We start from the raw sequence: 14,676 nt of genomic DNA, 5'->3' as shown, positions 1-14,676 counted from the left end.
CTTTTACAGACACTTTTTTGGAGGGCTTGTACTTAAAATAGAATTAGTTTCATTTAAGACGACCTATTTTTAACACGGCGATCAATATAACACTCATTCATCATCATCATCATCATCATCATCATCATCGTCATTCATCATCATCATTATCATCATCATCATCACCATCATCATCATCATCATCATCAATACAACTGAAAACAAACAATTTATATTATGCAAACAAACAAGCATCTATGCCTTTATTGAATCTAAATAACAAACTTTTCATTACAGTACTTGAATATAAGTCAGAAATGATGGAACTGTTTTATGAATGTGTTGTACCTTCTAAACTGTACTGTTATTATAACATTATTGAATATAACCAATTCCCGATCTGTTGGACTCAACAACTGTTACATTAAACTGAAGACATTTCTTTTCACTTTTCTCCCAGCTCTGTTTTGTGAATAAACCAATCTCTTTTTGAATCTAACCAAGCGTCTACAGAGCATTGGTGATTTTAAGTCTACGAATATTTGAATGTTTTTTTTTTGTGTGTTTGGAAAAGACTTGAACTTCATTAAATCTAGACATGAAGAATCCAACTCGGGTCATGATACAGCACAGTTTAATGAATATTTCATCCATTTATTTTCTGTTTTGTTTAGTTCTGTAAAACCAAAAGTGTCAAAACCTACCAAAGGTTTCGAAAATCGGCTGCATGAATAATTGTCAAAATCTACTAAAATCTACGTTTTCAAAACGGCTGCAGAAATAGTCGGTCACTTTATTTGAAGTCGGGTCGAATAGAGTCTCTTTCGTTGACTTGTATTGTCAGGTCCCTCATGGAACAGCGCTGCGAAGTACTTCGTCTCTGAGTCATTTTTGAGGTGGATGTTAAGAAGAAGTCTGTGTTGTCATTCGATCTACTGTACTAATTATATCGTCACTTGGCAGTACGTAATGATGAATATACATATACTGCTATAGGTATGTACTTGGCATTGAAGTGTTACCAGGTTCAACGGTCAGAGATAAGATCATACTCTAACAACACTGTATTGTAAATCAGTATGGTTCATTACAGTTGACTATGAGGGTCCTCAGGTAGAAATTAATATGACAAGGTCTACAATTGACAAATTACTTAAAACAATTCTCATTTGACTGAAATTTCTGTGAATAATATTTTTATAATTGATTATTTTCAAAAGCAGACTAAGCTTGACGACTAAAACGCCTTCGTTGTCTTTTAGCAGTGGACTTCAACAGATCTTATACCAAAGATCCGATACGGGCTTCCAGCTTTGGGGCGTCCCAATCCATGTATCTCTCACCTCTTATCTACGAAGTGAAGAGAGAGAAAGGTACATGTTGTTAACATTTTATTATTATGAAGAAAAAAGTAATTATCCCGAATAACAGATATGAACTTATCAAAGTACAACAAACATTAAAAAAACCCATAATAATACAAAGAACAACCAGCTATACATGATGGATATTTATTAATACTTTCAATGGTGTTTTAGACAAGGAGTAGTGGCAGTTACTATTATTTTAACAATTTGAATACCGTATATCAGATCAAAGATGAAATATAAGAACTTAGGAATAACACTCGGTTTATGGAATATTTACAACCATCATTGTGCAGCTTCGTATAACACTATCCTCTTTACGGCAGCATTAAGGGAACGAACGGATTTTTAGGATCCATTTTTGTCGTACGTATTCCCATTTTGCTTATTAACCCTGGAAACTTAATATATAAGAGACTTTATTCAAGCATCTACACTTATGTTATCAATGTCAAGCTTTCTAATGAAATCTTGACCTTGCTTGGTCGTGACCTTTATCCTCAAGTTCTAATAGACATAACATTTCGTAAAACAGCACATATCTTGCCCACTAACTCTGTGTAAGCCCTCAGACCACTAAACATTTGTTAGTGGTCTGAGGTAAGCCTAATAGATAGAGATCTCATTTGAGTGTCTACACCCATGTTATTTACGGTGACCTTTCTAAGGAGACCTTGAACTTTGACATTGATCTTTATGTTCAAGGTCACACAATCAAATATGTTCACAGTGTATATGCACAACTCTAATGATATGCATTACTAGATGTCAACCAAATACATTAGTCTTCATTGCTTTGCTTCACAATAACCCCGGGACAATAACGCCTGAATTGTGGTCATATTTGTTATTAATAAAATTCAGAATAAAACTAATTAGTTGAAAAAAATAAAATTTCAATGAAAATTAATATTATATTTACAGTTGTGCAGTAGTCTCCCCTTCCGTACATTGTCATTGGAGATGTACAATTGTGAGATGCACAATACAGTATGTTTAAGTAAGAGTGACAATCTACTTCAGTGTCCATGAGCAATTACTTTACAAATATATATATATATATCACAGCAGGAAGTTTTGCTAGGGGAAACTTCATGATGACGCTGGACTCTAACCTTTACATGGATATACTTAGCAAGGAGTCCGGTTCCTTTAAATATTGTTTTTACAGAATAGGGAGATATATTATCACTATTATGGCAGTTATAGGGAAGTGTTCCCCCTCCTTCCTTACAGAAAACTTTTTTTTCAATAGGAAGCCATATAGACTGTAAGATACGTCTCCTGTCGTTCAGTCCTATCAGGCTTCTAAACCACGACTGTACTAAACCGCGACTACCCAATATCCTGCACAATGGCCAGATTTGACTGTAGCCAATCAAATAACGTTATGTTGTAAATGGAGTCAAACTGACCATGACATTAGCCTTTGAACCCTGATTTATGAAACCAACCACCTAATCTTACCCCAATAGTAAACTTAAAGTTTCTGTCCAAAACGACTAGAATTTTATCAAGTGCAAACAAGTTCAAGTTCGGGCCTAAATCGTTTGATCTTGCAGGCACAGACCAAGGGAATATTACATACGTGAGTGATAGCTAATAGCACAGCACAAATGTCGTATCTTAAGACTAGAGGCCATATATTCACAGGAACACAGTATAAAACCATACACAGCATTTAAAGGCACATAATACAATCACCTGCCTCACACTTAAGTATGTGTAATATGAACTGTACATTCCTGCAGTAAGACATTTTTCAAATATACATCTATAGTAAAACGACCGTACATGAAGGTTTAATCTGTTTTATTCAAGAGCACAATATTTCATCCCCTTTCAGACAGTCCGAATTGTCAAGGCCCCTTTTACCCTCAATATTGTTCTTGGTGCCCCATTTTCTCCTCACCCCCCCCCCCCCCCACAAATTCTGTTCTTTCCTAACTAACTAACATAGTACGCTTCCCCGAAGGGTTTTTTCTCGTTGCACATGTTGAAAAATATGCTCTGACGTGCGAGAATGTGCTTATAAGCTTATTGCTTGAATTCACGACAAGTTCGCCTTTATTAACTAATTGAAAAGGATCGACTGCATGCGAAGACAGTTCGCGACCGAAATGTAAGACATTTTAGGACAAGAACTTACCTCTGCTTGATTCTCGAAGAATACAAAAGTTGGGTCTTCTGTTACCTCATATCTCTTGGCAATGCCCTGTAAATGAACACGTCATAATATCACCAATCTGGTAAACTTAGAGTACACTAGACTGGGCAACAAAGAAGGGGTCCTCAACAAGTTGTTGTAGGTCCTCTGTCACCTACATAGGCAAGATAGAATTGCTAAATGTCTGAGGTCTTGGAGTTTGAAGACCATATTGAAATATTGAGGTCATTGTCCATGTTACTAAACCAACATATTCAAAGCTAACCGTGTTTGGTATTTTATACACGCTAAATGGCTTCTTACATGTCCTTATTTTCAAAAACGTTTTCGCAATGGGAGGGGGACACAGCCTACGCAACATCAACATTAGCCACGATGGTGCTGCTGTCTCTCCTCTTAAGTCGAGATTGAAGGCAATCGCCCTGCTTGCTTAGTATCTCCGAATACAGGTTTGACCTAAACGTGGGATTTCAGATTTCTTACAATGCCACATATTTTTGTAGAGAAATCTCTTATGGACTCTGAAGTTGATTGTCAATGGTTAAGTAATGAACGTGGTGTATCAGTGGGTAACATACTATTGTATACCTGCAATTATTGACTGAGACAATAATTGAAGAACTAGCTATAGTTTCTCCTCAGGCCCTCCCCTGCCGTAAATTCCGTTCGTTCCTTTAGAGGATACAGCATCGTTTGAAAGGATGAAATAGAACGAGATGTTGCTTGACTCCGCAGGATCAATGGGGGTTGTGATTGTAATTTTCCATTTGTCGGGGGAGGGGGGGGGGGGGGTGCGCATACCTCATGTATAGATCGTTGATGTAGCGTACAGTTTTAATGAATAATTTGCATAATTAACGATTTGTAGTAATTAGGCTATATGTTAAGAATACATGCTTCACATTTCGCAACATTTGGTACTTGGCGTAGTTTTTAAGAAATTTGCATAATTAATGAATTTAAGTAATTAAGCTAAATCTAAAAAATGCACGCTTCAAATTCAGCAACATTTGGCAGATACATCAACAATAATAAGTACACATATCCTGTAAAGTCAGTTGGCATAGTAGTTTTAAAGAGTAATTTGCATAATTAACGATATTTGGAATCTAAGTCATATCTATAGAATGCAAGCTTCAAATTTCATATAATTTGGCAAACATATCTTACAAAGGATGATGGTATAGCTTTTAGTTTTAGTAAGTAATTTGCATAATTAATGATTTTGGTAATTATGCTATATCTTAAGAATGCAAATGTCGAATTCATTTAACTTGGTACATACATCAACCATAACAAATCACACGTGTTTGATGTAGTATTTTATGTAGTTTTTCATTGTGATGTTTAATTTGCATAAATAATCATTTTCGATAATTAGGCAATATCTTTACAATACAAGCTTTAAATTTCAGATACAGTGGTATATGCATTGATGGTAAACAAGTGCATGTCATGATGTGTCCTTTAAAGTTTGTTGATGTAATCTTAATGGTTAATTTGCATAATATTCGATAATTAGGCAATATGCAAGCTCCAAATTTCATTTAGTTTTACCAATCAAGGGGTACATCATGTATAACACCTATAGCTCAGAATTTTGCATTCCAACAATGTGTGTAGGACCATCAATCTATTGTTTTGCCATTACAGGAGGCATTCACTGACAGTTTAAATCTGGTTAATTAATGCTTTTTATGGCTTCCATTAGTACATTTAGATGTAGCCCACACCACAGTGCTTCTACAATTTCATTTAGAACAGGTTTTTATTTGACAACAGCAATTGATTCAATCACAAATAGTCGATTGGAGTATCAGTTAAGAATGCTATGTTTGCTGATCAATACCTGTGGTGAATTCGGTGAACTGAAAGAAATGGAGATATCCCTGACCCTATTCTAACCCCAACTCTAAAATGACACACAACTAACTATACTTGAATGGTATATAGCAAATACTAATTATAAATGATTGATTTTCTCTTTTGAGAAAAAGTGCACGTATTAATGTATACAGGATATCACCCGTCCTGCAGTATAATATTTTGACAACTAAGAGTTGTTCAGGAGTCATTTAAAAATACCCCAGGCCCCCTCCCCACCCCAGCTACAAATGGTCGGCCCCGGGCTTCACCATACGACATGTGTAACATTACTTAGAGAAAAATGCGTTCAGACCATACCATTCTCATTTGACAAATAGCAATTGTTCAAAGGTCATTTTAACCCCTTCCGGTCAACTTAAATTGTCGGCCTCAGATTTCATCACACGACGTTTACGTATTTTTCCCCTAAAATATTCCGCAAACATTACTTAGAGAAAAATGTCATCAGATCATAACGTTCTCATAACAATTCAAATTTAACAACATATGATGATATATCTTTCGTTTGTTTGGGCATAACAACGATGATATCTTCCCATCCCAGTTCCTACAAGGAGACATCATAAACATATCAATCACTCGCAATGGTATCTACACAATCAAGTGAATATATATGCATTATTATCAAATACTAGTACTGTTTTTATACTAACTCACCAAACATCCACAAAGAGATCCGGAGAAGTATACCTTCAAGAACATGGCTTGAGAGATGTTCTTTGCCATTGCCTAAAACATAAAAATAGGTGACATATGTTAATATTATGATACCACTAACTCAGGAAGTCAAATATGATTTGAACTTTACACTGATTAGGAATGAAGGGGTTTTGGAAGTGGAATGCCAGCCTTAATTCTGTTATCGAATATGTGCCATCGCTGAAAATATTAAATAAAGTAATATTCGAATGATTAAAATGTCGACCATGACACTATTACATCAGCTCAGTTCTCTGTTAGTGATCAGCTGTTGAGAGAAACAATTAGACTGAAAATCCGTGGTGCCACGATTCAGTATACTGCTAGACAGAAAGGAAAAAGGGGAAAAAGAAAAAGTAGAACTCCAGAAATAAATAAAAATTCTCGAACACCAGTATCAGAGAGACCCAATTGAGAACATCGGTGAGGAGTTTGAATTCAAAAAGCTTGAATGAGAGTTTTTATGTAAGTATTATATGAATGGGGTGCTCCTTTGTTCGGTTGGTCCAAAATGGTGACAAACCAACAAAGTATTTTAACACCCGCACATTTACTTTGGGTTTCGCTCACTTATATTTTCACCTAGAATATCTGGAAAAAGGTGTTTTATGAGACTTTTGTAATTTAGAGAAATATCGCTATGTTTAAGAGAATCTATCAGTTGTATTTTAAATAATTACTTTTTTCTGACCATTCTTCAATTTGAGTAGAGGAGAAAGACAAGGCGATCTCTTGTCTCCATATTAATTTATTATCGTTGTTGAGCTAAAGGCAATTGTTTTTAGAAATAATCCTGATGTCTGTTGTATTAGATTATTCAATGTTATTTATCTTGATGTGTCTGAAGAAAGCCTTCGCTTGCCAAGTTCACCTGCCAATGGTTCATGAGGCCTGAATGTCAAAGTTGAGAAGACAAGAATAATTTGGATAGAGCGTCACGTCACTGTTAACAAATTATATCACCCAAGAAAAAAATTCAATGGATTAATGAGCCATTCACCGTTCTCGGATGTTGGTGTAGATCATATCACCGAGTTACTTTACGCCTACAAAATCACAGACATTAAAAAACATTGGCCATTCATAAATTTACACATTGCCTGTTAGCCTACACTCAGACCACTAAAAAAGTTAGTGGTCTGAGACCTACATAATCTTACTCGCGCACAGACAACTAAATTAGACACGTGTTTCTATAGAAAGTATATTTGGAATGGCGGTAATGAAAAGATCAGTAGAAATATACTCTATCTCAGCCTTAGTGAAACATGGTACACCTGTCAACATATCAAAAGGCTTAAATGCATTCATGGATTCAGAGATTAATACATCCTAAGTATTTGACAGCTAAATGGTATAAGATAAAGACTTAGTACTCACTGTCTCACCCCTTACCAGGCTAGGTGAAGATAATACTGAGATAAAAGTGTACACATTGGGATGGGGACACATACAGCATGCATGCATAAATAAATAAATAAATAAATAAATAAATAAATAAATAAATAAATAAATAAATAAATAAATAAATAAATAAATATAATCCATACAACATTTACAAGCCCCTGTCAATTTAGAAGCCTTATAGGGCTGAACAACAAGACATATCTTATAGTCTAGTACACTTGAAGACCTGTGTAAAATTCGTTTTTAAATGTGTCCGTTTCTTTTAAATGGTAAAAGTTATGCCCAACTGTGCAGTCGCTACTACATCCACAGTTCAGTAATGACTTATTTTTACTTCAAATTGGATACTCGCTCCAACTACTTTTCTCCCTAATTTGGACAAACCATACTCGCTCCAACTACTTTTCTCCCTAATTTGGACAAACTATTTTGGTCCGGGCCGGATCTTCAGACCACGAAAGCTCCTCTTATACATGTTCAGATATGGTTTCTGACTTTGCTTGTTGGACTGGTTTTACTTGAACTACAAACGTCAACCCAATGCACACCTTCTAAATCCCCTTTGTTTTACACTATCCATTACTGATAAGCAGCAACACAGACAAGGAGTTGGTTATCACCCGCTATACAAAAGTTCTCAACTTTTCAAGAATGCTGTGGTAGAAGTATGCTAATCTCGTACATGTCAAACACTGTGTGAACATTATGACAGCGAAAGGGCATAAGAGTCAGTGGAATCATTTAATATTTATTTTCTAGTACTATATCCTAAGAAACAAGATATATGAGGTAGTTGGGCATTCGCAGACCATTTTCTGGCATGCAGTTTTTGAAGCTCAGTCTGAGATATTTTTCTCCAAACAATGCTGTTGATTATTTCAATCGGAATCAAGTTTTGTGGTTTAATCCGTTTATCTAAATCAGCGAAGACGTTGTGTATTACAGATCATGGTGTCAACCAGATCGATGACCTATTATTAGATGAGAATAGCAACATACTTTTCTTGACAAACACCAGTAAAAAGTACGAATTTACGGTTGATTTTGTAACTTTTCATTGTATCAAAATGCAACTCCACGAGCACCAAAAAGTAAAAACAGTTTAATTTCTGAGCATTATTCTCCATTTATTTATTTATTATTTATTTATTAAACTTTATTTAAAGAGGATAGCCCAGTTGGCCTTCGCGAATCTTTCCTGGGGCCCTCTAAATGTAAATAGTACAAAGACTAGATAAAAGAGAGAAATACAAAATAAGGGCATACAATAAACAACAAAAGTGCCTAAAATTTGTCATAAAATATTGGTGATACCCTTGTGTGAAGGAAGACAACAATGTTCTGTTTCTCACTTCAAGTGGTAATGTATTCCAAGTATTTGCACCAGAAAACATAAACCTTTGCTTAAAAAATTCAATTCCAGGTCGAGGTACTAACAGGGCAGTGTTTTTGCTCGACCTGGTTCTATGATCATGACAGTTGTGAACATATTTAAAATATGAGTTAAAATACTCAGAACAGAGGCTGTTTAGGCACTTAAAGGTAAAAACAGACTTATTAAAAGCTACTGGGTGGCAATTAGCATAGTTTTTTCAATATTTAGGTACATGCGATTGTCCCTACACCACTTCAGTACATTAGTGATGTCGTGATTAAGTTCATCCTGAATTGAAGTAAGTGGCGTTACACTGGAAAACATAGTGGAGTCATCTGCGTACATGGTACAGGGGAAGATCATTTATGTATGCAATAAAGAGTAGTGGACCAAGGATGGAGCCCTGTGGGACACCATTCATAATGTTCGACTTATTAGATGAAAATCCGTTAAAGTAAACATATTGTGATCTTTCATAAAGATACGATTTAAACCAACGCATAGAATTTCCCGAGCAACCATAGGCATTCAATTTGGCAAGTAAGACGTCATGATTAACAACGTCAAATGCCTTTTTCAGATCAATTAGTACACCCCGACCATTTTACCAGTATTGACAGAACTAGTCCAGCTGTCAACAATTCCCAGTGCTGTTTCGCAGGAATGATTTCTAAACATAGATTGATTTGGCACCAGAAGGTCATTGTGATTTAAATAAGAGTAGAAGGCATCATGTACATGTCTTTCTAATATCTTAGACAATATCGGTAATACTGAAATTGGTCTAAAATTGTGTACATCCTGCAAGGAACCCTTTTTTGTAGATAGGAGATACTTTACCAGTCTTCCATTCAGATGGAAATATCCCAGAAATTATACTTTTATCTAAGATACTTGTTAACGGAATGTATATGGCTTCACGTGCAATTTTCAAAGTTTTTGAACTAATTTTATCACAGCCAGCAGCTTTTTTGACATCCGGACTGGTTAACTGTTCAAGTACAAACTGGGGGTTTATCAGAGGTATTTCGAATGGGGAGGGATTCTCCCGTTTGTTGTTCACAAATTGTTTCAGTTTAGTTACATCAAATTTGTTTGTGTTATTTCCATTAGGGTTATTGTCTGTGTTTTTCTGCTACAAAATTTACAGCCGTATAATCTGCACCAATAAAATTCTTTTCCAAAAATTTTTAGATCGTGAGAGCTGCACATTTTGTGAAACGAAAACTGTCAAGCCTTTATTTTACGATTGTCCATCCGTTACGCAGATCTGGAACTTTAATTTCAACCTTTGTAATGTGATACTTGCAGAGAAAGAAATAATTCTAAGCTCTAAATTCTAACAGCTTTTGGTTGGCATATCATTTGTCTTCTTGCTATAAAACATCTCTTCAGTTTTAGATTGACCAAAGTTGACTTAAATGTCAGCATTTTAGTAAATAAAAAATAGATAGTATAGGAAAGTTTTAGCAAGCGTCGCAAATGAACAATCTTCCTACTACGTTCATTTATAGTCTCTAATGTCCTGATTGTATGTAAAAAAAATTGCTATTTTTTCGCGGGTCTTGCCATTTTTTACAAGTTTACTTTACTTTCCCTTGTGACTATAATGTTATTTTTTTACTTGTCTAAAATTGTTATTTACATTTTCTTCAGAATATTGCAATAGATGTTGAAAAATAAGAATTGACACTTTCATAATTTTCATCTCGCCATACATTTATTTCTTACCATGTTCATGTCCCTGATACACCCCCCCCCCCGAAAATACCACAACTTCCTTTTAAACGATCATTCACTAATGGTTACCTTTTAACTCACTTTTTTTATTCACAGATTAGAGCTTTGTGTTCCAAAATACCCATGCAGTACATGGGTCAATATAACGACATCTTGCACTACAAGACTGGAAAGTTTTTTTTTTGGTTCAGAATACAACTATTGGGTAAGTCAGGTTTAGTGGGGAAACTGAAAGTTGGTTCGACCCCTCCTACCTCTCCTCCCATTATATGATGTTTTACTTTTGCCTACTTTACAGTTACCTCAATAGTCATTCCATAATATCCCCTCTCCACATTCCCCACTACAGAACGCTATCACAGCCCCCTCTCCAACACGGCCTACATCTCCTTTCAACAGACAAAATATTTTCCTACATAAATTCAAACATTCAATCAGAAAATATCACATGAGCAGGATAGTTGTAGATAGCTGTAGGAATGTGGACAATTTGACCACTTATTTTGAATAAATGCATTACAAATTGTCGTTTGAAGAGGTCTGAGTTGTTCCCCCCTCCCCTATTACAGCCTAACAGCTAAAAACTTTCCTCTCACTAAATATCACATTTCGCCGCCCATTTAAAGACAGATCGTTTTTCCTTCCTACTGAAAAATTAGGTCTTTTTAAAAGTTGTCTACAAAACAAGCTTATTCATGAAACTTATCTAGACCATATGAACGAGAAAATGATAATTTTGACATCATTCAAATCGTCGTATGCTTGACAATTATTTATGTATTTGATAACTCAGTTATCGAATTACATTACTTGAGATCGGGATACTATAATTATATGATAGAACAAGAATAACATACCGTGTATACAAAGAGACGGTCTAAAGAACACTTACCGGATACATGTTTATGTCGAAATTTTGATTTCGGCCTCTGGTGAAATAAACAACGACCAGTCTATCGCTTAATTTCAGATAGTAGTCTAAGTCAGCCTGGAAACAAAATCAAAAGCATCACCTCGTAAAATTTCTCATATTTAGATTGCTTAACGAAACAACTACCGCCTTAAAACGCCATTGCATACCCTAATACAATAATCGCGTAATGCATTTATCAAAATAACAACACGAATATGATCCCCTAAAAGAAATTGTATGGATGTGCTTTATCAGTAATGTAAAAAGGGCGATATTAAGAAGAATGGGAAAACAACTGGAAACTGATCGATGAGAGGCATCACACAGAAAATTGAAAACAAAAACTATAGTCATATATATATATATATATATAACTTGGTGAGTATCAATCTGCTAAGACAGTGCTCTATACCGCAGTGGCAGAGCGTAATAGTTTTGGTAGTACTGGAACTCTTTCTTGGTTGTAACTCGGAGTTTCACGCATAGTGAAACTCCGAGTTACAACCAAGAAAGAGTTCCAGTACTACCAAAACTATTGCGCTCTGCCACTGCGGTATAGAGCACTGTCTTAGCAGATTGATACTCACCGATATAGTCAAAATCTAGTGGACGTTATATATATATATATATATATATATATATATATATATATATATATATATATATATATATATATATATATATATATATATATATATATAGTTTTGGTAGTACTGGAACTCTTTCTTGGTTGTAACTCGGAGTTTCACGCATGGTGCGATCATCAGACACTCTGATGATAGTGTGGAAATTGAGAGTATATATATATATACTCTCAACATCTGTCAATGTAGGATAAAGATACTTTCAGCTAATTTTCTTACTTCAAAAATAACAAGTACACTGAAATTTGATATTTACATTTTACATGCCCAGGTAAACAAACAAATAAGGAAAAATAATGCAAACAATACTCAAAATCAGTTGATAAGTAGACTGTAGTTGTAGGTGATTATTTTATACAAACATAAAGTTAAAAAATTGGCCATCGATAGACACAAATATGATTAACAAAAATAGTCATTTTCTATTCTGGATATTAAAGTTTTTATTGTTTTACAGTGTTGTAAATTCAGAATAGTTTGTAGAAGAGATGACACCGCTCACTGTCATGTTCTTGCAATCTCTGCTAGTAAACTCTCAACTACTCAAACGTCCACTAGATTTTGACTACAAGCAGAGCAAACAATTTTATATTGACATTGAGTTAAAAAAGAAAAAGAAAAAAAGAAGTATCACAAACAGTTGAAAGTACGTGTTGATACTTTATTTCTAGATTAGACGAACAACGCACTTGTTGCTGTGCATGTATTGATGGATGTCGTAACTTTTACTTGACGCTCAAAATATTTGAAGTCATGGTTGTGTACTGTGGACCAGTATGGCTGCCGTAAGTACGTTACATTCAACTAATATTACCTTCTCTACTATTACACAAAAGTTCTGGCATTTAATTCCTTACATCTTGAAATCCTGGGACATTTTCAAACAAAGCGATGAATAAGATTTACAAATAAAGCTTACTGCTGTACCTAGATATAAGGCGGCCGGTGTCGGACGTGTAAGGTACATTATAGACTCTGTATTGGACACTGAAAACCTTGGGAGACAGAAGGCGCGTACGTTAGGATGACTGAACTCGGAAAACCGATATGTTGAATTTTACTGAGTTTGTCTTAATTGAGAATATAGGGAATATTGAGAAAACAGTTGCACGGCGGTACGACCTTAAAACACACTGTAGTAGGTAGGTTCCTAATCATCATTAGATTGTTTCACCCATTTACGAGTAGACACGTGCTCCACTTTACAGCCACACAAGAGGGAGTTTTCCAGGTAAAGCGGAAATGAAAAACTAAAAAGGAAAGACATGTATTGTAATGGGAGCTGAAAATATAAATCATTTTCGTTCGAAAGAAGAAATTAGATTCTATGTATCATAGATTGCGTTTGTCAATGGATAAGTTTTAGATTTATGGAAATTTAACCATAATAGAAGAATTTGAATATAAAATGTAATGGAATTCTTTCACGAGGGGACTGAAACGACTATAGTGAGGGAAGTTGCTTTCAGCAGTGCAAAGTTAATGCTACAACGCTGCGCCTGTTGTACCTTCAAACTCAAAGTTGAAGATATCAGAATATTTACACCCGTCACACAATATCTTCTGCGTTCGATTTATCACTACTTTGGGATCGTTTGATTACAAATTGTTGTAGGTAATCAAATCAATATGTATTTTCAACAAAATGAAAGATGGGTGGTACATTTACAACTACTTTTAAACTCAAGAAGCATTAGACGAAACGATTAAATGACAAATTCATTTCGCAACAGTCTTGTGTACCGTATCATGTGTGTGTGTGTATGATATGAAAGAAATAACCATAGATACACCTACCTGTGTATGAACTTGATGTACCTCACCCATGGTTAACGTGAACGATTTTCAGGGAGTTGTTGAACAGAAGTAAGCCTGGTAATGATAGTATGTGAAAAATCTGTCGTTATGACCACATTTATACCATTGAGAAGTGAGTATTTGAATAAATAGGCGTGAACATGGTTTCTACGTATAACCTTAAAAGGAAAGTTTTTGAATCGGGACAAACTTTGCGTACGGGCTGGTACGTCGTCAACAAGAGTACGATCACACCCCACGATGCATGGAAAATCCCACATACCAAACTAACAAAATTCCTTTTTTGACGTAAAGTGCAACGTAGGTTCAGAAACGAATTAATCTTATATTATCACCGATACATTTCTTGGTTCAACTGAGGATATGAGTGGGCACATAAATGAGGGCCTTGTCATGGCTAGTCGAGGACGAGATAGAGCGAAATACTTCTGCCACGAGTACGGTTCGATTAAATAGAAACATAGAAAAATAGTTATCTCTATGCAAAGGTTCTTTATGTAAAAAATGGAAAACAGCTATCGTGATTTCGAAGGTTTCTATCCATATTTAAAGTACAGCAGAGCCCATAACGCAATGCTAGTTGCCGTGATGTAGAAAATGAATGAATAAAACAATAATTTGAACATTTTCCCTAATTTCCCACGTTTATTGCCGGATTAAATGTAGAAAAGAAGAACACG

The 14,676-nt window shown here is 35.2% G+C and overlaps 1 protein-coding gene across 1 annotated transcript; it reads right to left on the bottom strand.

The window, feature by feature from the left end:
* Positions 1–245: 245 nt before the first annotated feature.
* On the bottom strand, positions 246–14,049 carry LOC144434555 (uncharacterized). The gene is made up of 5 exons (XM_078123023.1): positions 13,976–14,049; positions 11,514–11,609; positions 6,058–6,129; positions 3,496–3,561; positions 246–1,329 (listed from the first exon to the last, which is right to left on the bottom strand). The coding sequence occupies exons 1-5, from the start codon at positions 14,003–14,005 to the stop codon at positions 1,261–1,263; spliced, it is 333 nt and encodes a 110-aa protein (XP_077979149.1). The 5' UTR covers positions 14,006–14,049; the 3' UTR covers positions 246–1,260.
* Between the last annotated feature and the right edge of the window lie 627 nt (positions 14,050–14,676).

This window comes from Glandiceps talaboti, chromosome 4, assembly GCF_964340395.1.
Source record: "Glandiceps talaboti chromosome 4, keGlaTala1.1, whole genome shotgun sequence".
NCBI classification, from domain to species: domain Eukaryota; kingdom Metazoa; phylum Hemichordata; class Enteropneusta; family Spengelidae; genus Glandiceps; species Glandiceps talaboti.
Note: the sequence above shows the minus strand (reverse complement) of the source record. Positions and strands in the feature narration are given on the sequence as shown.

What these genes read in the sequence shown, in the direction of transcription:
- LOC144434555 (XM_078123023.1), bottom strand. Translation starts at nt 14,005, where the DNA reads ATGGGTGAGGTACATCAAGTTCATACACAG. An exon ending in TCGACATAAACATGTATCCG is followed by an intron (nt 6,130 to 11,513) that starts GTAAGTGTTCTT and finishes TTTATGTTTTAG; the next exon opens with GCAATGGCAAAGAACATCTC. An exon ending in GATCTCTTTGTGGATGTTTG is followed by an intron (nt 3,562 to 6,057) that starts GTGAGTTAGTAT and finishes GTTCATTTACAG; the next exon opens with GGCATTGCCAAGAGATATGA.